The 25,342-nt window shown below is 40.0% G+C and overlaps 1 protein-coding gene across 1 annotated transcript; it reads left to right on the plus strand.

The window, feature by feature from the left end:
- Positions 1–382: 382 nt before the first annotated feature.
- slx9 (SLX9 ribosome biogenesis factor) lies at positions 383–16,320 on the plus strand. Its single transcript, XM_061067274.1, has 6 exons — positions 383–624; positions 4,432–4,552; positions 10,187–10,264; positions 10,864–11,041; positions 15,755–15,820; positions 15,937–16,320. Exons 1-6 carry the CDS (start codon positions 457–459, stop codon positions 16,061–16,063), a joined length of 738 nt encoding a protein of 245 aa, XP_060923257.1. The 5' UTR covers positions 383–456; the 3' UTR covers positions 16,064–16,320.
- Positions 16,321–25,342: the final 9,022 nt, after the last annotated feature.

A 25,342-nucleotide genomic window follows, 5' to 3' on the forward strand; every position in this document is an offset into this window, starting at 1 on the left:
ATTAATACTTACCTGCTGTCTTACCACAGTAAAAGTAGGTAATATTACTAAATCCCTGGATCAATAGTTAAAGGGTGGAACCATTACACTGTGCTGTTTTTAACCGAGTCTTTAGCTTCGGTACACCAGTTACCCTACCGTGTTCACGGAAGCATGCTCTGTAGTTAATATTTTTCCACAATAAAAGCCTTGAATAGTCATATGATATGTGTACGTGTTTTAGGTACAACGAGTATGCACTGTAAACAAAACATTGAAGCAACAGGAGTCCACATATAATTTATTTATCACTTTTCCATAAGTTAATTTGTACAAAAAGGACATTCAACTCTTGAATTGTAGCTGGCAGGGTCACTTCCGGTGATATTGTCGCGGACTTGACACAGGGGGCAGGAACACGACTGTAACTCTCAAACGGGCGATTTTTGTTTTGAGATTTACACAAAATACAGTCTGATGGCTTGGAAGGTAAGACACGTCCGACAGAAGCTTCACCAGGAGGCAGTGAAGCTGGACCGGTCTTGCAGTCTCGATGCTCCCACCGACTTAGTGTTGTCCCCCAATGTCCGGGACAAACCTCGCATGATGCATCCACGTCCAGAGAGCGACCGGAGGAACAATCAGGTCTGTTCTAAGAAACGTGACACCTCACTGACTTTTAATAGTTGTGAACCAAGAACCAGTGCCGAACTTGTGTCGTTAGTCAGTAAGTTACCTGCCGATGTTCCAGTTTAACTTGAACTTTGTTTTCTTGTTAGCTTTTCGACGTAAATGCCAGCGCCATATAATCGCAGATTCGACATATTTATGAACACTACACTGCAAAAGCCCACGTTAAAATGCCACAACCATACATAAATATAAACTGTTTGCAAGACCCGTCAACATACACGTGGGCGCGTGGAAGCAGTCGTTGGTGAAGACTGAAGACACGGTCGAGGCAGCCATTTCTTTAAATTTGATGGCTGCCTATTTGAGGTGTTACGGTAGGGTGCATGGAGCGCCTAAAAAGGGAGAAAGACAATACCTTTACACGTCCCTTCTTTAAGACGTTTAATGAATAAATTAAAAAAACCTTGAAATTGGAAACACTATAATGGCAGTAATGTTCCAAATTAGATATTATATAGTAAATGAATGACAAACAATATTACTCGCATTGTTAAATACGTCAAATAAAAAAAAAATCTATAATGTGACTAAATTATTAATTGAACGCTTTTTAAGATTTATTCATGTTAAGTGTCATAATTTTTCTTCACCAACGTGTCATGGCTTCCCGGACCAATTTTGAGGTGGATCTAATGAAAAAGCTTTGTCTTGCCATGTCAAAGTAAAACACATGGTTCTTCCTGTCACATCTAAGAGGCGCTGTGACCATTATTGTTTATTGACATATAGATGTCTTCAGGGCGGGTTTCTTATCACACATCGGAGTAAAGACATGGAAAGTACAGCTTCTTGAATGTTCTTGGCGAAACATTTTGAATCGGCATGAGGCTTAGGACACTTCCTTTTACAAAAACAAAGTATCATTTTTTTTTTTCATTTTGTATCCACAGGACACCAAAATGTGATATTTCCTGTTTCAGCTAGTGGGCGCTATGACTATAATTGAATATTATCATAAGGATCTATTCTGGTGGGATAATTGTTGTACATGTGAAGTTTAATGTACAATATACATGGCCATTATAAGCACTTCCTGTCTAAATGTCAAAAATCACACAAAATGTGTATGTTCAATCCAAAAACTTTATATTGGGTGTGCTGAAGAGTGTCAAGACGATTTTTCGTGTCTTGGCATAATACACACGTGCCAAATTTGGCAGACCGGTTGTTAGTTTTGAAACAGGGATGGGATTTGATACACTGATAAATGGTCAATCTGAAATTTGGATATTCTTACATACTGTTTGTTGTTCACTCTCTATCATGTGTTATCTGATTGAGTCTGGTGGATCCATTTGAATTTGTACTGAAGCGGATTTGCCCGGCAGTAGTGATAAAATTGTGTTTGTGGGCGTGCATGTTTGTGTGTGTGGCGTAGCAGAAACTGCAGACACAAAGCAGAACACAACAAGAAGAGGCCCATATATATCACAAGTAGTTCAAAAAATATCCAGCAATGTGCAAAGCACATATTGTATAGAACAGTAAGACCTGGATGCAATAATACACTGCTCTAAAAGATTAGGGAAACAATTAAATCACACATCAGAACTTGATGAATGAATTGATCAAGTTCAAAAATCGTGTATATGTACACAGTATAATTAGTTGAGAACAAAATTACGTAACAACGGTCAATGGAAACCAAATCCTCCACCCATTGAGGGCTGGATTTAAAACGACACAGAAATTCAAAGTAAAGAATTTTTGTCCCAGGCTGATCCAACCTGCGTGAATTTGATCACAGCAACTCATTATGTGACTCAGTAGTGTGTATGGGCTCTACATGTCTGTATGCACTCCCGACAACATCTGGGCAGTGTATGGTGTACCTGGGGGATCATCACAACCTCATTGTTGCAGAAGAAGCCCCATTTAACCATGACTATAAATATGAATTCACTCAACGTTTGAGTCATGAGAAAAGAGCAGAGGAGCAGAGTCTGTTAATGCACCTGGCTGCGGTGGTGCTGCCAAGAGGGGTGCAGCTAGAGGGCCCACCTGGATACAGTAAAGGCTATAATCAAAGTTTTTCACCAAACAAGTCTTGATGTGAAATATTCAAAATAATAACATAACTATTGACTTATTATTTATTAATTTATTGCCTTCCACGCTGCTTAACAAAATCCTAGAGGAAACACTGAGTTAATTTTGATATGTCATGATATATGTTTGGTATGTGTATTGTAATGACCACTATGTGCACTATTTGCAAAAAAAAAGCAGTTTCCATTGAGGTGGAAATGTTCACATATTCTTCACACCTTGATTTTCACAATTAATTAGGTGATTCTTTTGCCAGTATCAAAGTTTAGGGTTAGGTTTGTGGCTGGGGTGTGTTGATGAGATGTGTCCAACACTGAAGGCTTAAGATAGAACTTTCTGTGTCCTCTTGCACCATCTCCATTGTACACACACCAAACACCAAACAAGCCTTAGTGCATTGATGTGGAGAGCGTCCGAATAATGGATTTTTCCTGGAGGAAACACTGCACTGGAACAAATGTATACACGTTGTAGGCTGTATATACTAGGGCTGCCGCGATTAGTCGACGTCATCGATGACGTGGACGCTGATAATGCGTCCAATATTTTTAGTCGACGCGTTGGCCCCACACAAATTATGAATTTACCTTTTAGATTTCTGAAACGTTTCATTTCAATTAATTATAACAAATGTTCTTCTTCAATATCACTACGTGACGCCGGGTTTACACCGGACGCCAAAGCACTGAGCCGCTCCACGCAGCACAGCGCTATTCTCAATCGCGCTGGCCCGGCTGTTCACACGGGACGCGCTTTTCTCAGCGCCGGTCAGCCCGCGATCTGGCTTTCTCCGCTTGTTGTTTTATGTAACCCGTTAAATGTACTGGTTAATGATGATGGTCTTCATAGCCCCCCTCTCTTTCTCTCTTCCTCTCTCTGTCTATCTGCTTGTGTGCTTGTAGTGGATGGGCAGAGGGGGTCATTTAATTATGTGATTGGGAAAATAAAAACTCCAGGACAACAGAAGGGGAATACAAAGTATGGGATGCATATTTGATCATTTATATCATATAAAATATGTTATTAATATCGTTTAAAATCTTTTTCCAATGTGTTTCCTGGCGCAATACACTTGCGGCGAGCGAAAAAAAAAGACTGGTATTGTTTAATGTTATTCACAACAGTTGATTGACATGTAGGTTTAGCTAATAGGAACCCCCTACGTTGGAAAGTTGTGGACCAATAGGAGGAGGCAATGAATGTTGGGGGCGGGGTCAGACACGGAAGTGAAGACCCGAATAGAGATGTCAACATTAGTAGACAGTCTGTCCCACACACATTATTAAGCGAACTCGACAGACTCGACGCCTAAACCATCAGTGCAGGGCGCGAGGCGCATCGCAGCCATTGTGAACCGCACAAAGGTTTAACAGGGGGGTGGATAGGAGGCGCATGGCTTTCTTTGGCGCTGCGCGGTGCGGTGCTGCGCTTCGGAAAATGAAATGGTCACTTTGATTTTTTGGAGGAAAATTAATCGTTTAGATTAATCGACTAATCGGTAAAATAGTCGACAGATTAATCGATAGAAAAATAGTCGTTAGTGGCAGCCCTAATATATACACACAATGAAAGATATTTCTATGATATGACAAGGTCATTTCAGGATACAACTATTTCAACTACTTATGCAACTCAGTAAAGTTTCATTTTGAAGTTGCATTTAGTAAAGATGAAGTGTATTGTTAATTTACATATTCTGAAACCCCACAGCCCCTGGCAGAGAGCCCCTTCCCGACTGGAATCTTTGCTGGCACTAAAATCACCCCAGAAGCTCTGGTACAAACCCTGAAGTTTGTGGAAACTCCAGATACACCCATACTTGGCAGAGAAGGTAAGATGTTGGCCGTTCATCAGATGGATTGGATCAGTCATTCCCAAAGTGTGGGCCGGGGCCCCCTCGTTGGCCGCGAAGCCACTGTTGGTGGGCTGTGAGAGGTCATTAAAAAATGTATGAATAAGTTATAGATTAGTAAATAAGAAATAGTTATGATTGATTTAAAAAAAACATCACAGGTGAGGAAACAAAGCCATGAGATTTTAATTGTACATTATTCTCATTTTATCAGCAGGTGTCATTGCTTTTGCCGTCCGTCACATTAACACCTCAATTATTAGCGGAGAATCATAGGTGAGGGAAAACTTTGAGATGTGCTGGGTCGAGCTAGCTGGAGCAGTGGCTGTCAGGTCGAAAGAGGCAAGCTGTTTATGACCAAGGGGAATTAGAAAATCAAACTGAATCATTTAAAACAAAAAAGAGGACTCGCATAAAGTACTCAAGTGAATACCTGTCACTGGGATTAACGAGTGCCTGTGTGTGTGCTGTGCTCTGAGATGCTAGCTAACAAGGCCCTGAAACCATGTAAACTGCGCTGCCATTTAGAAACTAAACATGGACAATATTTATCCAAGCCTTGAGAATTTTTGGAAATAAGCTGAGAGAGTATATGAGTCAAAGGTAATCAATCGAATCCACGTGCCCTGGGAGTGAAAATGCCATGCAGTACAGGCGTTATACTGCACAGATAAGATGAAGCCACACACCATTGAGGATGATTGAAATCCGCCTGCAGCCAAAGAGATGGTTGGAGTGGTGATTGGTGAGAAAGCGGCTAAACAACCCTAACCCTAACCCAACTCATCAGGAGCATTCCCAAACGTTGTCATATCACATACAGGCACATGGAGGCCATACACAGTACTGAGAAACATTATTAGTTTCTGTCATAAAAGTCCCACAAGTTGGATCAGAATGTAATTTCTGTTTTTTTCTTTGATTTTGTGTATGATTCTGAATCCAGCGCTTAATGGGTTAATGATTTTGGTTCCCATTGACAGTTGTTGCATAATTTATTTTAACAAATTTTAGAACGTAAACAGTAATCAGTAAAGATCTTCAACTTGATCAATTTGTTCATCAAGATGTGATGTGTGATTTAAATGTTCCCTTCATTTTTTGGAGCAGTTCACGTTAGGATGAGCTCAGGTCAGGTGAAAACTCGTGTGACTGACGGCTGCCAGGTCATTTTATTTATAGCTAAATTATTATTAATTGTTAAATATTCTTAATGTAGGGCCATGGGGATGATTTCACAAAAACGTATATATTAAAAAAAAGAAAATATGCTTATAAACGTTAACGTGGCCGGCGGCACATGTTAACATTTATGATAACTGTTTAATACTTCAATGTGGTAGAAACAAGAGCTTTACTTAAGTCTTCCAGGACGAACATAAGTGCAATAGATGCCACATGTAATGGAAAACATCAGAAAGATAAGGTTATTTGCAGCATTGATCTGGATCTGCCTACAATAAGGCAAAGGGACTCCGGGGAAGAAGTCAGAAACATGTATTGATGAGATATTCATTCCTTTGATGTGATAAGGAGGGAGAAGAGGAAGGAAAAGCTGTGAAGAGAAGCTCTGTGTGTCAAGTGTCCCCAGACATTCTAGACCTACAGCAGCATAACTAAGCAGGTCCAAGACAAGCCTGGACCGGCCCTAACTATAAGCTTTATCGTAAAGGAAGGTTTTAAGCCTATTCTTAAATGAACAGATGGTGTCTGCGTCCTGAACTGAAAGTGGGAGAGGATTCCACAGGGGAGGGCTTGATAGCTGAAAGCTCTGGCTCCTACTCGACTTCAGGGAAGACAAATGCGCCTGATTTCTGGGAGCGCAGTGTTGTAGTGGGTTGATATGGTACTATCAGCTCTTTAAGGTATTATAATGCCATTTTATTAAGGGCCTTGAAGGTGAGGAGGAATTAACCACTTTACTGTTTTAACTGTATTAATATAACTATTTAACTATACCGGTTTAACCTTACAGTTTGAACTTCACTGATTTTACTTTACTGTTTTATCTTCACTGGTTTAACTTCCCTGTTTAAATTTAACTAATTTAACTACACTGGTTTAACTTCCCTGTTCTAACATTTCTGGTTTAACTTAACGGTTCGTTTTAACTTCACTGATTTAACAGTTTCAACTACACTGATTTAACTTCACTGTTTTAAATTCACTGTTTTAACTTCAATGTTTTATCTTCTCTGATTCAATTTCCACTGTTTTAACTAGGGATGGGCATTCGATTAAATTGTCTTAATCAATCGTCGGGAGAGTTAATGACGAATTTTCGATTAATCATTAATATTTTTATATTAAAATTCACTATTTATGGGCTGTTAAAATGCAGTGAAAATAGAAAAAACACAGCGTGTTTCGTCATTGAGATCTTTATTACAAGATGAACAACTCTTGTGGCAGTTAAACGGGATCGTTCAATGGTTACACTTGAAAATATGCGCTGCTGTACTCTTCAGCCCCGCTGAGAGAGCAGCTAGCCGCTGAGAGCTGACGGTTCTCGACCTCTCAGTCCGGCCGTTGTCACGTTCTCACTCCCGGAGCCCCTCCACCAGACCCGGCTTTGTCCGGGTCCGAAGAGGCTAGCTTTCGAGCTAGCCTCCGCTAGCTGCGGAGCTCGGCTGAATGTCCGCACACGGACCCTCAGTCTACGGGGAAGGGAACCCGGAGAGACCCGGGTCTGGGTGAGGTTCCGGGATTGATGACATGACAACAACCGGACTGAGAGGTCGAGAACCGTCAAATCCATCTAGCTCCCAGCGGCTAGCCGCCGGTCCCCCAGCGGAGCTTGTCGAGTATAGCTCCGGGCTTCTTCCTTCAGCTGCTAACGTCGTCACTGTGCTGCGTTCAGGCAAATCGGATATTCTGCCCTCCTACTCATGCGCTCATGGAGACGTATAGCTTCGCAGTGTTGGCAGTGAACGCAACATAATTTCGTCGAAGACAAAATAATGTCCTCGACGAAATTCTTTATGATCAATTAATCGATCGTCGATTAATTATGCCCATCCCTAGTTTTAACTTCACATGTTAAACTTTACTAGTTTAACGCACACATGAGTGTTCACTTCATACATCATACTCCGCCCTGTTCACGCCCACTTTCAACCATAAATGGTCAATGCAAAGCACCTCATGAATATAAAATGATCCTGCTGACCAATGAGTTTCCACCATGAGTCATGACAGTCATGGCATCAAGCGATGTGGAGGGGAAACAAAACTTTGACACTGAAATCGAGGTGTTTGTTAGTGAGGTGAGGAGCGATTTTATGGGACAGCAGTGATGCTGCTGTTAATACTGTGAGTTACAGTTAAGACTATAGAAATATCGGAGCATGAAAATCTAATTCAAAGGTGAAAGGAAAAAAAAACACACTGTCAGAATGTGGGGGATCTTATTATATCTCATGTTCGTGTTTTAGTCATCCAAAATTGCAGGATTAATATATTCAGAGACAGCTGTGATGTCCCCAATTTATAGAATTTAACTGAATACTGGGATGGTTCGGTTCCGTTGATGGATCTGTGTGATACTGATAATCATGGGACAACAAATCTTTGTGACCGCTGAACCCTCGTTTCCTCCTCATCCTTCCATTCGGGTGTATCCATCAAGCAGCATTACGCACAAATGTAACAGCAGTATCTATTTATTTAGAGCAATCGTACCAATTACCTCACATCAGTGGATCCTAACCTCCACTCTGGAATATTATTTGGAAATAGAAGTTTGAAAGTGAATAGTTTTGATCTCCAGTGTGCTCTGTGCATCCGGTGGCACTGTCATGTTCACTGCAGCAATTAGATCAGTAGTCCCCAACCTTTTTTGCGCTACGGACCGGTTGGATGTCAGACAATATTTTCACGCACCTGCCTTTCTCTGTGGCTACGGGGGCCCTCTGGTACGGTATTTAACAAAATTAACGAATTGTTAATACGCTGCCTCAAATTAATTATTGCGTGGTAAGTTACCAGCAAGACGGAGACGGACGGATACCAGGGCTCCATGCACACGCTGCGCTTCTGTGCACTTTGGAGAGTTTTTTTTGTTATTTAAAATAAAAAATTAATTTTTTCATTAAATAGAATTCCACCGATATCACTACAGATATGATGTCGGAAATGGCAACAGAGTTTTTAGTGCTATTGTGGCGATCTCAGGGTATTCTGCCGTGACTTTAATCCACAACACTGGCACAGTTGTTTTCTCAGATATACTTTTAAGGCCGCGATCATTTGCGATCTCCAGCAGCAGATTTTCTTCTTGCACAGACATGCTGGATTCACCTGGTTTGTTGACAAATACCATGTGGGTTTGTGTTCAGCGAAAAAGTCAAGTGACCGAGACTAGCGTCTTGACATGTTTAAAGCATGAGTCATAATGGAGAGGATCCGGTCATTTGTTTTATTTTGAAAAATGACCGGATAATAAATAAAACAGAACAAATTTAAGTTGTTTATTCTTTCTGTGCGGCCCGGTACTGGGCCACGGCCGGGGGTTGGGGACCACTGGATTAGATGATACACTCTGCTGTTAAATGGAATCTGAACATTATTTGCTGTTATTTGTTTGAGCGAGTAAAAGTAGAAAGTCGTCAGGAAATGTAATACTCAAGTGAAGTACAATATGTGAAAAATCGACTCTGTGATTGTTCCTTGGGACAAACTCACTTCCCTGCAGCAGCAACACAGCTCTGTCACATATTCTCCTTTGAAATTGCTATTATTTAGCAATCAGCTTTTAAATTTAGCTTGAGGTTGTTCGAGCCATGTGATGACTGAAAATAAAGACAATAAAGATCGCTACTTCATTAAAAAAAAGTAATTTAATAAACTTTGCTGCATATAAGGGTACTGTTGACACAAAAGCAAAGAAAAATCAAGTTTTTGTCCATTTAAAACCAAGGACAGGCAAAGTGCTAATAAAAAAAATTATACAAAAAAGGACAGGGAAAATAACATTATTAAAAACGTCAACAAACCAAACTACAGTCTTCTTCGGACTAAATAATTGTGATTAAAAAAAAAGACGTTTGTCAGGCAATAGGATAACATTTCGCTTTTAAACTCGTTATAAAAAAGTTTAAACCATATTTTTGTAATGGATTCTAGAATCCTGCGCACAGGTATATACGTGTATATATAACATCTGACAGAGGCGAGTCCGCATCGTCTACGTTACGATGTCACACGTGCCCCCTCCTCAAATGCGCGTATCCTGCTTACATGGAGAGCAGGTCCGCCGTACAGATTTTGCAGATAGTTTTTTTCGGGCTGTTAAGAGTGAAGTTCTACCGAACTTTTTACTTTCTGAGGCAGCGGGCACCACAATTGGTCCATGTTTTGTCGCTATTGCACATGCGCCACTTTCAGAGATAGGAAGGGAGCGAGATGGCTCACTCCTCAGGTACTTCCATCAGCACCTGCAGTAAAACGACGTTTAGTTCCGCTGCGCGGCACGACAATCACGCGCTATGACGTAACCAACGATTCATCGACGAGTAAATTCATCGGCAGTTTGTTTATTTCTCATTGAAAATTAGATATTCTTTACGTTTTTTTGGCATGATGCTTATCCTCTTCTCATTGTCACTTTCACAGGTCCTGACAGAACCCTGATAGGGCGCCAGCCAGCCAAGAAAGACAAGAGAAATGGGAGAAGGGAGAAGTGGCTGAACAGTAAGTTCTTATACACACTCAGTACTTCAGGAGGAATTTATTAGGCCTGAGCACCGACAGTGCCAAGGCCCTAGCACCTTCCACACCGGCAAGATCAGTGCATTCACACGAAAGCTTGGTGTGGAAAGAGAGTAACCACTCCTAGGACAGAGGGCTGTCTGGATTCTGCATCCATTTGCCACGTCCTCTCTCTGTTAGATGGGCTTTTCTGCGCTCAGAGATCTCACTGAAAAGATCTCACTGAAAACAAAGTACAGATCTAGGCTCAACATTGAACATGACTTAAGATCGACTTTATCAAGCCTACAGCCCTGTTTTGAAAAGATGTGCAGTGCAAAACAGTCTCATTGCAGCCACTAATGCAGTGGCTGCAATGAGACTTGAGTACTCACAAAGTATAAGTAAGCAAGTTATCTTTTTGGATACAGATTCAGCTTTATTAACTTGATTGTACAAAGTGATTGTAAACTTAATTTTTGCTCCTTTATTTTGGAAAAAGTAATTTTTCTGACATTCAAAATTCAACATTCACTACAGCTTTGTCTGTAATTTTGGTGGTTATTGTACAAGGTAATTTGCTTCCTGCCTTTTACGCTCAGAGATCCGCTCCATCAAACAGGCCCAAGAGGAGCAGGCGGCCAAGGCCCACAGGCAGGCCATGCCTGTGGTTGGAGACCTGAGACCGCTTGCAGATGCCCTGCCAGACCTCTGTCCATTTAATGGCCCAACTACTGCCACAATCTCCACTGCTCGTCGCATGAGCAGAAAAAACAAAATGTGAGTGCCAAGGTGCCATCTCAGTAGACATCAAGTGTCAATGTGATAGCTGTTGTTGATTTTCATAAATGGTACTCCATAATTCTCACATTGTTTGTCCTTAAGAATAGGCAAACCATAACAGAAAAAAACTGAAAAAAGTTTAAGCCGTTTTTAGACATTAACTTGGAAACGTAATCTTTCAACCAGCAGCACATACTTTGTATACAGAAAAGGTGTTCCATTTATAATGTTATTTGTGTAAAGGAAACATGATTGAGACAAAATTTGGATTTCAGAATAGTTGGCTATGCTACTGTTAGATTTTATACGAGGGAGGGATAAGGGGGTTGATGTGATACATTTATAAGGGAAGATGTGTCATTTAGGGAGATAAGTGTAGGGAATAAGCAAGAATATATTACAGTAGAGATATGGACAATTGAGGGAGAGTTTGTTATTAATTATTACAATCCTTGTAGGAATCTAGAGTTGGATAAGCTATCACAAATGAAAGGGCTGGATGGTAGCAGTGTGTTGGTATGTGGGGACTTTATGGCTCATAGTACATTGTGGAGAGGCATAAGAACAGATGTTTATGCGGAGGTTATTGAAGACCTGCTAGAAGGAAAACGGTCTTGTCCTTTTTTATTATCTTCCCTTTAGCCCCGGAGGAGGATAAGCAGATAGTTAGGCTAAAAACATGGTGTACATGACAACGTTTTTATCCGACTTTGAATGTTCGGGCTTAAGGACACTCGGATGACACCATAGAAGAAGTATGAAGGCTTTTTTTTTTTTTAATCTTTTTTTAAATTTTTTTCAATTATATTGGATTTGGCTGCAACACTATTTACACCTGAAACTCAAATACTTCTCCATCGGCATAGTGGTGAGTAGATAATTCAGCACTGTAGCCAGGCTGACAGAGAGTCACACCTCCACCGAACCCAGTATTCTGCGTTCCCTAAATAGCAATATATTTATGACCTTTTTTAATGATAAAATTCTAACAGAAATCAAATCAACCATCTCCTGGCCTTAATTGGCACTAATACTCTTTCCAGAACAGAAATCTCAGAAACGGCTGAGAATCCTACCAATTATTTAGATAGCATCTGTCTGAACACCCTTGAACAGCTGACCAAAATAATCTCATGTTCTAAACCAACAACCTGTACATAATTGGTAGTATGTTACTGAACACAATCAATCCGTCATTATCATCAGGATATGTACCACAGTCCTTTTAAAATTGCTGTAATCAAACCCCTTCTAAAAAAAACACTAGGCCCTAGGTTAGTGGCAGCCCTAAACTAGGGCTGCCGGGAAACACATTGGAAAATGATTTTAAACGATATTAATGACATATTTTATATGATATAAATGATCAATTATGCATCCCATACTTTGTATTCCCCTTCTGTTGTCCTGGAGTTTTTATTTCCCCAATCACATAATTAAATGACTCCCTCTGCCCATCCACTACAAGCACACAAGCAGATAGACAGAGAGAGGAAGAGAGAAAGAGAGGGGGGGCTATGAAGACCATCATCATTAACCAGTACATTTAACGGGTTACATACAACAACAAGCGTAGAAACCAGTATCGCGGGCTGAGCGGCGCAGTGCTTCGGCGTCCGGTGTAAACCCGGCGTTACTTAGTGATTTTGAAGAAGAACATTTGTTATAATGAATTGAAATGAAGCATTTTAGAAATCTAAAAGGTAAATTCATAATTGTGTGGGTCCGACGTTACAACTTAAAATATTGATGTCGACGCATTTTCAGCGTCGACGTCATCGATGACGTCGACTAATCCCGGCAGCCCTACCCTAAACCCAGAGGTTTTAGCCAATAACAGACTGATATCCAACCTCCTGTCTAAAATCCTTGAAAACGTTATAGCCAATCAGCTGTGCAAATTATTCCAGGGAAATAATGTATCTGATGACTTTCAGTTGAGGTTTAGAGCTAATTATAGCACAGAGCACAGCCTTGGCAAAAGTCACTAATGACCTTCTAATAGTTTCAGATCAGGGATTTGTTTCTTTCCTCATTCTGTTAGATGTATTACGTCAGGTGTTATTACGTCAACACCTGTCTTCTCTCTGGTAGTGTCCCAGCTGCCTTTAAACATGCTGTTGTTAAAGAAAGACAACCTTGATCCCTATGTTCTCTCTAATTTCAGGCCCATTTCTAAGCTGCCCTTCCTGTCCAAAATCCTAGAGAAAGTAGTTCTCACCCAGTTGCAGGCATTCATCAACAATAATGAAAAGTCAATTTTTAAACCGCATCACAGTCACGAAACAGCTCTTTTAAGAGTTTTTAACGATTTTATTTTAACTGTTGATTCAGGAAATTCTGTTATCCTAGTGCTCCTAGACCTGACGTCCGCTTTTGACACGGTCGATCACAGAATCCTAATGTGACGTCTGGAAAACTTTGTAGGGATTAAAGGTACAGCACTCAGGTCCTTTAAGTCTTACCTAGAAGTTTTTCGGTCCACCTGGGTGAATACTCCTCTGAGAAGGTCCAACTTACATGTGGGGTACCTCAAGGATCCGTTCTAGGACCTGTCCTTTTCTCTCTATAAATGCTGCCCCTAGCATCAATCTTTGAAAAACATGTCTCCTTTCACTGCTTTGCTGACGACATTCACATATACTTGCCCCTAAACCACAAAACCAAGACATCACTGCAGCCACTCCTTGAGTGCTTAAATGACGTAAAATCATGGATGGATTCAAACTTCCTCATATTTTGACATCAATAAGACTGAGGTTATCATTTGGACAATCAGAACTGCAAGATGTGGACAATCTTGGGCCATTGGCTTCTTATACTCGCTCAACTGTAAAGAGTCTTGTCGTTCTTTTTGACAGGGCTTTTAATTTTGATAAGCAAATCTCCTCAGTAGTCAGAGCTAGCTTTTTTCAACTGCGACAAATTACAAAGGTAAAGGCCTAGTTATCACAAAAGGACCTAGAGAGAATTATACATGCGTTCTTAACCTCCCGTCTGGATTAGTATAAATCCCTGTATGTAGGTTTAGACAAATCGTCCATTAAACGCCTGCAGCTAGTCCAAAATGCTGCTCGCCTGCTGACTAGGACAAAAAAGAGAGACCATATAACACCCAAGTTGCGCCTTCTACACTGGCTTCCTGTCTGTCACAGGATCATTTTTAAAATCGAACTTTTAACTTTTAAATCTCTTAACGGGGGGCTATGGCTGAGGTGTATAGCGGTCGTCCTCAAACTGTACTGTAAAGAGCTTTGAGTGGTCATCAAGACTAGAAAAGCGCTTTATAAATACAAAACCAAAACTATTAACAGACTGGCACCGTCTTATTTATAAGAACTTCTCATTATGCACACTCCAGTTAGGGAACTGAGATCAGCCACTCAACTGCTCCTCGACAAACCTCAGACAAGACTAGTAACAAGAAGAGATTGCGCATTCGCAGTGGCCGTCCCAAACCTGTCGAGCAACCTACCACTTCACATTAGATCTGCCCCGTCTTTAACACAATTTAAATCGCGTTTCATCGGAGCTGACATTTTTCTTATTGTATTTCTTATATTTTATTTTGTTTTATTATTTTTATTTTACATTAATAATTGTATTTTATTTATATTACTTGAACTTTAATGTATGTTTAATGTACTTGAACTTTAATGTATTTAGTTTTTACTGTCCTTTGGTCGTACCACTCCACCTGTAAAGCACTTTGGTCAACCAAGTTGTTTTTAAATGTGCTATATAATAAAATAGCCATTGAGATTGACATCGCTACACTGGCTTATGGTTAAATCTAGAATAGAATAAAAAATTCTCCTCCTCACCTTCATGGCCCTTAATAATATGGCACTTGAAGGTGCCTGGCATCTGATGGTGGTGGTGAACCATGATTGAGGTGGCAGCTGATGGTGGATACTGATGGCGGCAGTGGACAATGACTATGGACTATAGTGGCATCCCATCGTGAAGGTGGATCATGATCATGGCTGCTGACCATAGACTATGAAAACAACAAGCCTGCTTGATATACAATATTTTCTCTTCAGATACTCGACCATTACTGACAATAATCTATCAAGTAATTGAACTTCCATTATGCTACAAAGTGTTTATTCTAATCAATCCTGCAAATGATGTTCTCCATTACACGTGGCATCTATTGCACTTCTGTCCGTCTTCGGAGAGGGATCTTTTACATGTGGCTCTCTCTGAAGGTTCTTTTTACTGTGTTAAAAGTTTTTTTTTGTAGTTTGCCCTGTAAGACAAATTGTGATTTGTGAATATGGGCTATACAAATAATATTTGATTGATTGAAACTGTTATTAAAACAAAACAAAAATGTCTGAATATTGATTACATCACCCTCTCACCACCAAATTTGACTGTTATAAATTTTGTTTTTTTAACACACAACTTTCCCATACCTATGGGCTACTAGGAGACCACTAAAGCTATTAGTGGTTTCAGGAGGCTGTTATCACACACACAAGCAACAAAATAACTTTTATTTATCACAAAATTGTACTATTAGCCATGGTTTATGAGCTCATGTATACCTACACAATATCAACAGGCAAATGGCTGAGGGATAAGTATTTACCCAGGGTGCAGTCTTCAATGCAAATGTTAGAAATATCTGTGTGATGTCTAATTCCATGTCTAGGTTCGCTCTGTTATCATTTCCCTGTGTGTTGTCCCCTCTCTCGTCAGGCCAGTGAAGAGGCCTGAGCCAACAGATTTCAGTCAGATGAAACAGTCACAGAAACGTAAACTCATGTAAGCAGCTTTTTCCTTCTTTTTATTTTTCACTCTGTTGTTCATTCATAATTCCTATACAATTAGCAGTGAATTTCCAAAGCTCTTAACAGTGTTATGTTTTGCTGTTATTACAGAGAAACCGAGAGCACCCGCTTCAGTGATGTTATAAAGACCCTCTGTGGAAACATGAACCCTCTGGCTGATATTGGTGAGCAGTTAAGGAAGAGGATGAGGCAGGAGGAAGAGCACAGTCCCAGCTAACAGCAGCAACGGCAAATGTTAAACTGGGAGAGATCAAGAACTTCTACAAACTCAAATCATCCCAACGGGTATTTGACTTTTTCTGGGAAACTCGACCCTGTCCACTCTGGTTAAAAAGGAGGAAGAACCTGAAAACTAGTACTCTCGTCAGTAACACGACAGATGCTGACAGGTGCCATATAAAGATGCAAAAATGGTTGGCAAATGTCAAAATGATGGCTTATGCACATTATTGCAATAATAAAATGTTCAATTAATTTATCGCTCATTTAATGTGTATTCTCTACTACATCATCCTTTACAGCACTGATTTAGAAGCCCAGGAAAGTCACAAACTGAATTCTGATGAGCAGAAAATTGCAATTTTTGGTATTTTTATAAAGCAGACATCCTCTTACATGTCCAATCTTCCGAGGGGCAGTTCAAAATCAGTATGTAGTGATTGTTAAAAGCAGCAATGTGAAACAAAACCACATAATAGTGTAAATAAAAATTGGGACGTAATAGTTTAAGTCCCAATTAAAAATGCAGGACAAGCTAGACTTCTCTTACTGAACACATTCATGTTCACTAACAGAAGTGAGGTCTAACATATTCATGTTCAGTAAGAGAAGTGAGATCTAGCTTGTGGGGGTGGTCTGAGAAGACTGCAAAGTGAAAAATGACTCAGGCAACACATCAGCCTGTTTTCTAAGAGCATCTTCACAATAATTCCTATTTCGGAGTGTGGGTTCATTGTTCTTCTTTCAAAACCAGATCCAAAATCCGCTACCATGGCAATTCCATGGGACATGAACAACTTGTCAGGACACCAGTGAGCCACAATTTGAATGAAATTATTTTTATCAGTTTTGAGTTTGTCAGTGAGCTGAACATCTACATCATGGATGATTGTGGGTGAGGGGTAAAGTGGGTGATTTTCTATCCAGAAAGGTTGACGTATCAATCACAGTCTTCCCCATCCCGCATGTCAAAGTGTCTTCAAGCAAGATACTCAATGCGTGAATGGCATCTACTGTTAAGCATTTTGATTGGTCATCAAGATTTGAAAAGTGCTATATGCAAAAATATTTCTGCCACTGGCAGTTTTACAAGCCTGGGAATGTTGGGAGGTGACCCCCCTGCTCCTAAGCCTAGGGGAGGCTTTCACATGCAAATGACAATGCTCTGATCTTTACAAATGCAAATCAGGATAGTTTCCCTCAGTGTAGATAACACCTTTTTCTAAAAGGTACCAACTAAACTCTCTGGCGTTAGTACACCAGGCTTAAAATAAATATAAAACCTGAAATTGTAAATTGTTTAACTTAAGTAAGTAAGTGCTATAATGAATTACATTGTATACCATGAGCAAAGGTCAATGCTATGAACATTTTTTGAAACAGTGCACTTTATTTCAACATTTTATTATAATCCAAAACAATGAGGCTCAGAAAGTCAGTTTCCCTGGACAGGAGTGACAACCCACCTCTCAGAGGATGGTGAAAACTGCCCAACGCGTCACCGGTTCCACACTCCCCACCATTGAGGCTGTCCAGAGCAAGAGATGTCTGCGGAGGGCGCGCAGCATCGTCAAGGACAGCTCACACCCCAGTCACAGACTGTTTGCCCTCCTCCCTTGTGGAAGGCGCTACAGGGCCCTCCCCTCCGTTCCCGGACCAGCAGGTTCAGGAACTGCACCACAGTGATAGCAGCCGCCCCCCCATCCCCACACACACCTCCTCCAGTGACTATACTTACCCCCTCCACGCTAGCTTGGACTTCCACACATTCTCCTCCAACCACTGAACATTTGCACTAGACTGTTATTTTTTAGTGTATAGTGTATTCATATTTATATATTTATCTTGCTCATAGTGTATTCATCGTTCTTATATCATACAATACCTCCTAATACTGTCCATATTCCATATATATTTCTTACTGTACATATCTTATTTATTTACATATTCCACTTTAAATATGCACAATACTCTGCACTTTTACTGCCTTTTTTTGCACTTCTGGTTACTGTGCAATGACAATAAAGTTGAATCTAATCTAATCTAATGTGTTTAGCATCAACAATAAGCAATAACCAGCAATCCGCTCAACAGGAAGAAATTATGCTGGGTATGATGTGTCTGTGACCTGTAAGCTCCAAACTTCTACTGGCTTTCCATAAAATGATCTGTCCGGATGGGAATGAAGCCAGGAAACTTGGACATTGACATGTTTAATTGCAATACATTTTCTCATGACATTAAGAACTATAAACTGCTTCATAATGCCTGGTTCAGTTAATGGGTCAAGGATGGGTTCCTCAAAACTGTTACTGTTTACACCACTTAGCGTAAACATATGCTGACCTTTCCGATCTAGTTCCATCTATGGAGTATGTTACATTCAGATCTGTTACCCTTTTACATGTCATGGCAAAACGGTTAACGTCAGTAATACAATTTTCAGGATACATCTTATGATACATAATTTGAACTTTAATTGTCTTATTGTTCTTATTAAACTTTCTCAGTATTCCATTAACACACTTTTATTCAAAGCAACTTACTTAGTGCATTCAACTATGAGGGTACAAACACAGAACAGCAAGAATCATGTTAAGTAATGTTAAGTAATCAATTAAGTACATTTACTTAACACCAGAAAGAATAAACTGGTCCTCATGTAGCAGGTTTTAGATATAATGCATTCCACCAAAAATCCCTCTGCTTTTGTTTATTATTGGTTTATTTGTATTGGGGTTTTTTATATGTATTGGTACATGTGTTATATGTTGGACATTGTATTTATTTTCCCGGCTCTCGTCCGAATCCATTGGAGCTGGCTGAGAGCGGTACGTATTTTGTACAGATTGTACTGAGAATCCATTGGAGCTGGCTGAGAGCGGCATGTGACCAAAAGTACCAACGATGTTTTCTGTTCTTTTTTCCCCCTGTACAATATGTTCAACATATAACATCAAGCATTACATGAATAAATGTATAATCTTCACTAACTGCAGTGCTTTTGGGAAAGGCTTACTAATAAATAATAATATATGTGAATATATAAATTATTAGTAACAACTATATATTATTTATTATGAATAATATTGTTTGATGGAAATCTGGAGATACAAGAGGCTGCAAACAACAAAGTTATCTACGTGTATTTAATAAGGGATTTTCTTCAGAAAGGATAAACACAGAGAAACCACAAGGATCTAAGGAGGACTTTCTCTCAGAGTAGGCAGTGTTTGGGAGAGAGAGAGAGAGAGAGAGAGTAATGTAAAGTGCCTAGAAGTAACCCATGAATTGTTTTTTTCCCTAACACAAAGAGTGAGACATTTCCAGGCATTTTCAGCACTCAGGGTTGGGGCTTTAGAGTGGGTCCCCGGGTTCGGCTGGTGCTTGAGGTTTTTTCTTCCATTTATTGTATTTTTCCCTAACCAAACGTGTGGGACATTTCTAGGCATTTTTGCTATAGCGTAAAGTGCCTAGAAGTGTCCCATTTATTGTGTTTTTCCCCAACACAAAGAGTGAGACATTTCTAGGCATTTTCAGCACTTACATTGGGGGCTTTAGAGTGGGTCCCCGGGTTCGGCTGGTGCTGGAGGTTTTTTCTTCCATGTATTGTATTTTCCCTTAACCAAACGTGTGGGACATTTCTAGGCATTTTTGCTATAATGTTAAGTGCCTACAAGTGTCCCATGTATTGTATTTTTCCCCAACACAAAGAGTTAGACATTTCTAGGCATTTCCAGCACTCACGATGGGGGCTTAAGACTGGGTCCCCGGGCTCGGCTGTTGCTGGACGTGGGTCTCTCCCTGTGGAGGGGTACTTTGGTACGGTTCAGTGAAATTTGACTAAGTGTCAATGGGAGTACCAGGGGGGCGAGGGTCTTTGACTCACGCCAATGGGTGAGCACTCAGGGTGGGGGCTTAAGACTGGGTCCCTGGGCTCGGCTGGTGCTGGACGTAGGTCTCTCTCTCTCTCTGTGGAGGGGTAATTTGATCCAGAGCCGGCAGGGCTGGATGTCCTGAAAGTGGGCCAGTGGATGGGGGTCTGAAGGGGGAAAAACTGTGTGGTTTCTCCTGTCTTAGTTTATTTTTGGCTATAATGATAAGTTTCTAAAAGTGTTCCAAGTATTGCAGATATACCTAACCACAAGTGTGAGACATTTCTAGGCATTTCGCCTCAATGATAAGTGCAAATCTTGAACTAAAAGAGGCTGGTGAACAATTATGACATACAGCCCCGTCCGCAATGCACAATTCTGGCTTTATTTTTGCCTGAAATCCGTAAGATTTTCGTGAAAAAATGTCACTGGCGCCTCCAACCGGAGAGTGGCTGATTTCTTCTGGGAATAGACCCTCATTTGCGGGTAAAATTTCAGGCGGAGTGCCTGGAACATGGAGAAAAAAAAAAGTTATGAAAATGAATCAAATGCCTGTGTCCCTGTGTCCCTGACTGTGTGTAATGCTATGTGGGATATACTGGGTCATCTGAGCGGGATACACATATGTGTCTAATTTCATTGAAATAAATGAATTGGATCCAAAAGAGTACTGAAAATGAATTAAATGCCTGTGTCCCTGTGTCCCTGACTGTGTGATTGTGACATCTCCTGGCTCATACTGTGTCTAATTTCATTGAAATACATGAATTTGATCCAAAAAAGTACTGAAAATGAATTAAATGCCTGTGTCCCTGAGTGTGTCTAATGCCATCTCCTGGGTCATCTGGGGGGCCAAACTGTGTCTAATTTCATTAAAATACATGAATTGGATCCAACAAAGTACTGAAAATGAATTAAATGCCTGTGTCCCTGTGTCCCATAGTGTTTAATGCCATGTATCCTGCCTCACACTGTGTCTAATTTCATTGAAATACATGAATTGGATCCAAAAAAGTACTGAAAATGAATTAAATGCCTGTGTCCCTGTGTCCCTGAGTGTGATTGTGACATGTCCTGGCTCCCACTGTGTCTAATTTCATTGAAAATACATGAATTGGATCCAAAATGAATTAAATGCCTGTGTTCCTGAGTTTGAAATACGATGACATGGGTCATCTGGGGGGCCAAACTGTGTCTAATTTCATTAAATGTCATCCCAAATGTCACTAGCTGGAAATGGGGAGATAAGCCTTTTTTGGCAACAATGGTTAAAATCTTGACTTTTTCATCACATATCAGCTCAAATGTCACAAAAGAGCTGGTAACGTGGGATGAGCCTTTTTTGGAAGCAATGGTTAATTTTTCCTCACACATCATCCCAAATGTCACTAAACAGCTGGAAACGGGGAGATAAGCCTTTTTTGGAAGCAATGGTTAAAATCTTGACTTTTTCATCACATATCAGCTCAATTGTCAGAAAGCGCTGGAAACAGGGAGATAAGCCTATTTTTGGAAGAAATGGTTAAATTCTTGAATTTTTCATCACACATCATCCCAAATGTCACTAAACAGCTGGAAACGGGGAGATAAGCCTTTTTTGGAAGAAATGGTTAAAATCTTGACTTTTTCATCACATATCAGCTCAAGTGTCAGAAAGCGCTGGAAACAAGGAGATAAGCCTTTTTTTGGAAGAAATGGTTAAAATCTTGACTTTTTCATCACACATCATCCCAAATGTCACTAAACAGCTGGAAACGGGGAGATAAGCCTTTTTTGGGAAGAAATGGTTAAATTCTTGAATTTTTCATCACACATCATCCCAAATGTCGCTAAACAGCTGGAAACGAGGAGATAAGCCATTTTTGGAAGCAATGGTTAACATCTTGACTTTTTCATCACATATCAGCTCAAGTGTCAGAAAGCGCTGGAAACAGGGAGATAAGCCTTTTTTTGGAAGAAATGGTTAAATTCTTGAATTTTTCATCATACATCATCCCAAATGTCACTAAACAGCTGGAAACGGGGAGATAAGCCTTTTTTGGAAGCATTGATTAAGATTTCTGACTTTTTCATCACATGTCAGCCCAAGTGTCAGAAAAGCGCTGGAAACAGGGAGATCTGCCTTTTTTTGGAAGAAAAGGTTAAATTCTTGAATTTTTCATCACACATCATCCCAAATGTCACTAAACAGCTGGAAACGGGGAGATAAGCCTTTTTTGGAAGCATTGATTAAGATTTTTGACTTTTTCATCACATGTCAGCCCAAGTGTCAGAAAAGCGCTGGAAACATGGAGATAAGCCTTTTTTGGAAGAAATGGTTAAATTCTCGAATTTTTCATCACACATCATCCCAAATGTCACTAAACAGCTGGAAACGGGGAGATAAGCCTTTTTTGGGAAGAAATGGTTAAATTCTTGAATTTTTCATCACACATCATCCCAAATGTCGCTAAACAGCTGGAAACGAGGAGATAAGCCATTTTTGGAAGCAATGGTTAACATCTTGACTTTTTCATCACATATCAGCTCAAGTGTCAGAAAGCGCTGGAAACAGGGAGATAAGCCTTTTTTTGGAAGAAATGGTTAAATTCTTGAATTTTTCATCATACATCATCCCAAATGTCACTAAACAGCTGGAAACGGGGAGATAAGCCTTTTTTGGAAGCATTGATTAAGATTTCTGACTTTTTCATCACATGTCAGCCCAAGTGTCAGAAAAGCGCTGGAAACAGGGAGATCTGCCTTTTTTTGGAAGAAAAGGTTAAATTCTTGAATTTTTCATCACACATCATCCCAAATGTCACTAAACAGCTGGAAACGGGGAGATAAGCCTTTTTTGGAAGCATTGATTAAGATTTTTGACTTTTTCATCACATGTCAGCCCAAGTGTCAGAAAAGCGCTGGAAACATGGAGATAAGCCTTTTTTGGAAGAAATGGTTAAATTCTCGAATTTTTCATCACACATCATCCCAAATGTCACTAAACAGCTGGAAACGGGGAGATAAGCCTTTTTTGGAAGCATTGATAAAGATTTCTGACTTTTTCATCACATGTCAGCCCAAGTGTCAGAAAAGCGCTGGAAACAGGGAGATCTGCCTTTTTTTGGAAGAAAAGGTTAAATTCTTGAATTTTTCATCACACATCATCCCAAATGTCACTAAACAGCTGGAAACGGGGAGATAAGCCTTTTTTGGAAGCATTGATTAAGATTTCTGACTTTTTCATCACATGTCAGCCCAAGTGTCAGAAAAGCGCTGGAAACAGGGAGATAAGCCTTTTTTGGAAGAAATGGTTAAATTCTAGAATTTTTCATCACACATAAGCCCAAAAGGCACTAAACAGCTGGATAACGGGGAGATAAGCCTTTTTTGGAAGCAATGGTTAACATTTTGACTTTTTCATCACATATCAGCTCCAGTGTCAGAAAAGCGCTGGAAACAGGGAGATAAGCCTTTTTTGGAAGAAATGGTTAAATTCTTGAATTTTTCATCACACATCATCCCAAATGTCACTAAACAGCTGGAAACGGGGAGATAAGCCTTTTTTGGAAGCATTGATTAAGATTTCTGACTTTTTCATCACATGTCAGCCCAAGTGTCAGAAAAGCGCTGGAAACAGGGAGATCTGCCTTTTTTTGGAAGAAAAGGTTAAATTCTTGAATTTTTCATCACACATCATACCAAATGTCACTAAACAGCTGGAAACGGGGAGATAAGCCTTTTTTGGAAGCAATGGTTAACATTTTGACTTTTTCATCACATATCAGCTCCAGTGTCAGAAAAGCGCTGGAAACAGGGAGATCTGCCTTTTTTTGGAAGAAAAGGTTAAATTCTTGAATTTTTCATCACACATCATCCCAAATGTCACTAAACAGCTGGAAACGGGGAGATAAGCCTTTTTTGGAACCATTGATTAAGATTTCTGACTTTTTCATCACATGTCAGCCCAAGTGTCAGAAAAGCGCTGGAAACAGGGAGATAAGCCTTTTTTGGAAGAAAAGGTTAAATTCTTGAATTTTTCATCACACATCATCCCAAATGTCACTAAACAGCTGGAAACGGGGAGATAAGCCTTTTTTGGAAGCATTGATTAAGATTTCTGACTTTTTCATCACATGTCAGCCCAAGTGTCAGAAAAGCGCTGGAAACAGGGAGATAAGCCTTTTTTGGAAGAAATGGTTAAATTCTAGAATTTTTCATCACACATAAGCCCAAAAGGCACTAAACAGCTGGATAACGGGGAGATAAGCCTTTTTTGGAAGCAATGGTTAACATTTTGACTTTTTCATCACATATCAGCTCCAGTGTCAGAAAAGCGCTGGAAACAGGGAGATAAGCCTTTTTTGGAAGAAATGGTTAAATTCTTGAATTTTTCATCACACATCATCCCAAATGTCACTAAACAGCTGGAAACGGGGAGATAAGCCTTTTTTGGAAGCATTGATTAAGATTTCTGACTTTTTCATCACATGTCAGCCCAAGTGTCAGAAAAGCGCTGGAAACAGGGAGATCTGCCTTTTTTTGGAAGAAAAGGTTAAATTCTTGAATTTTTCATCACACATCATACCAAATGTCACTAAACAGCTGGAAACGGGGAGATAAGCCTTTTTTGGAAGCAATGGTTAACATTTTGACTTTTTCATCACATATCAGCTCCAGTGTCAGAAAAGCGCTGGAAACAGGGAGATCTGCCTTTTTTTGGAAGAAAAGGTTAAATTCTTGAATTTTTCATCACACATCATCCCAAATGTCACTAAACAGCTGGAAACGGGGAGATAAGCCTTTTTTGGAACCATTGATTAAGATTTCTGACTTTTTCATCACATGTCAGCCCAAGTGTCAGAAAAGCGCTGGAAACAGGGAGATAAGCCTTTTTTGGAAGAAATGGTTAAATTCTTGAATTTTTCATCACACATCATCCCAAATGTCACTAAACAGCTGGAAACGGGGAGATAAGCCTTTTTTGGAAGCAATGGTTAACATTTTGACTTTTTCATCACATATCAGCTCCAGTGTCAGAAAAGCGCTGGAAACAGGGAGATCTGCCTTTTTTTGGAAGAAAAGGTTAAATTCTTGAATTTTTCATCACACATCATCCCAAATGTCACTAAACAGCTGGAAACGGGGAGATAAGCCTTTTTTGGAAGCATTGATTAAGATTTTTGACTTTTTCATCACATGTCAGCCCAAGTGTCAGAAAAGCGCTGGAAACAGGGAGATCTGCCTTTTTTTGGAAGAAAAGGTTAAATTCTTGAATTTTTCATCACACATCATCCCAAATGTCACTAAACCGCTGGAAACGGGGAGATAAGCCTTTTTTGGAACCATTGATTAAGATTTCTGACTTTTTCATCACATGTCAGCCCAAGTGTCAGAAAAGCGCTGGAAACAGGGAGATCTGC

This window comes from Limanda limanda, chromosome 23 (assembly GCF_963576545.1).
Source record: "Limanda limanda chromosome 23, fLimLim1.1, whole genome shotgun sequence".
Classification (NCBI taxonomy): Eukaryota; Metazoa; Chordata; class Actinopteri; order Pleuronectiformes; family Pleuronectidae; genus Limanda; species Limanda limanda.

Bases quoted from the DNA above. Each gene is read 5' to 3' on its own strand.
- slx9 (XM_061067274.1), top strand. From the start codon at position 457: ATGGCTTGGAAGGTAAGACACGTCCGACAGAAGCTTCACCAGGAGGCA. The intron at 4,553-10,186 runs GTAAGATGTTGG...TCACTTTCACAG, and splicing joins ACCCATACTTGGCAGAGAAG to GTCCTGACAGAACCCTGATA. The intron at 15,821-15,936 runs GTAAGCAGCTTT...CTGTTATTACAG, and splicing joins TCACAGAAACGTAAACTCAT to AGAAACCGAGAGCACCCGCT.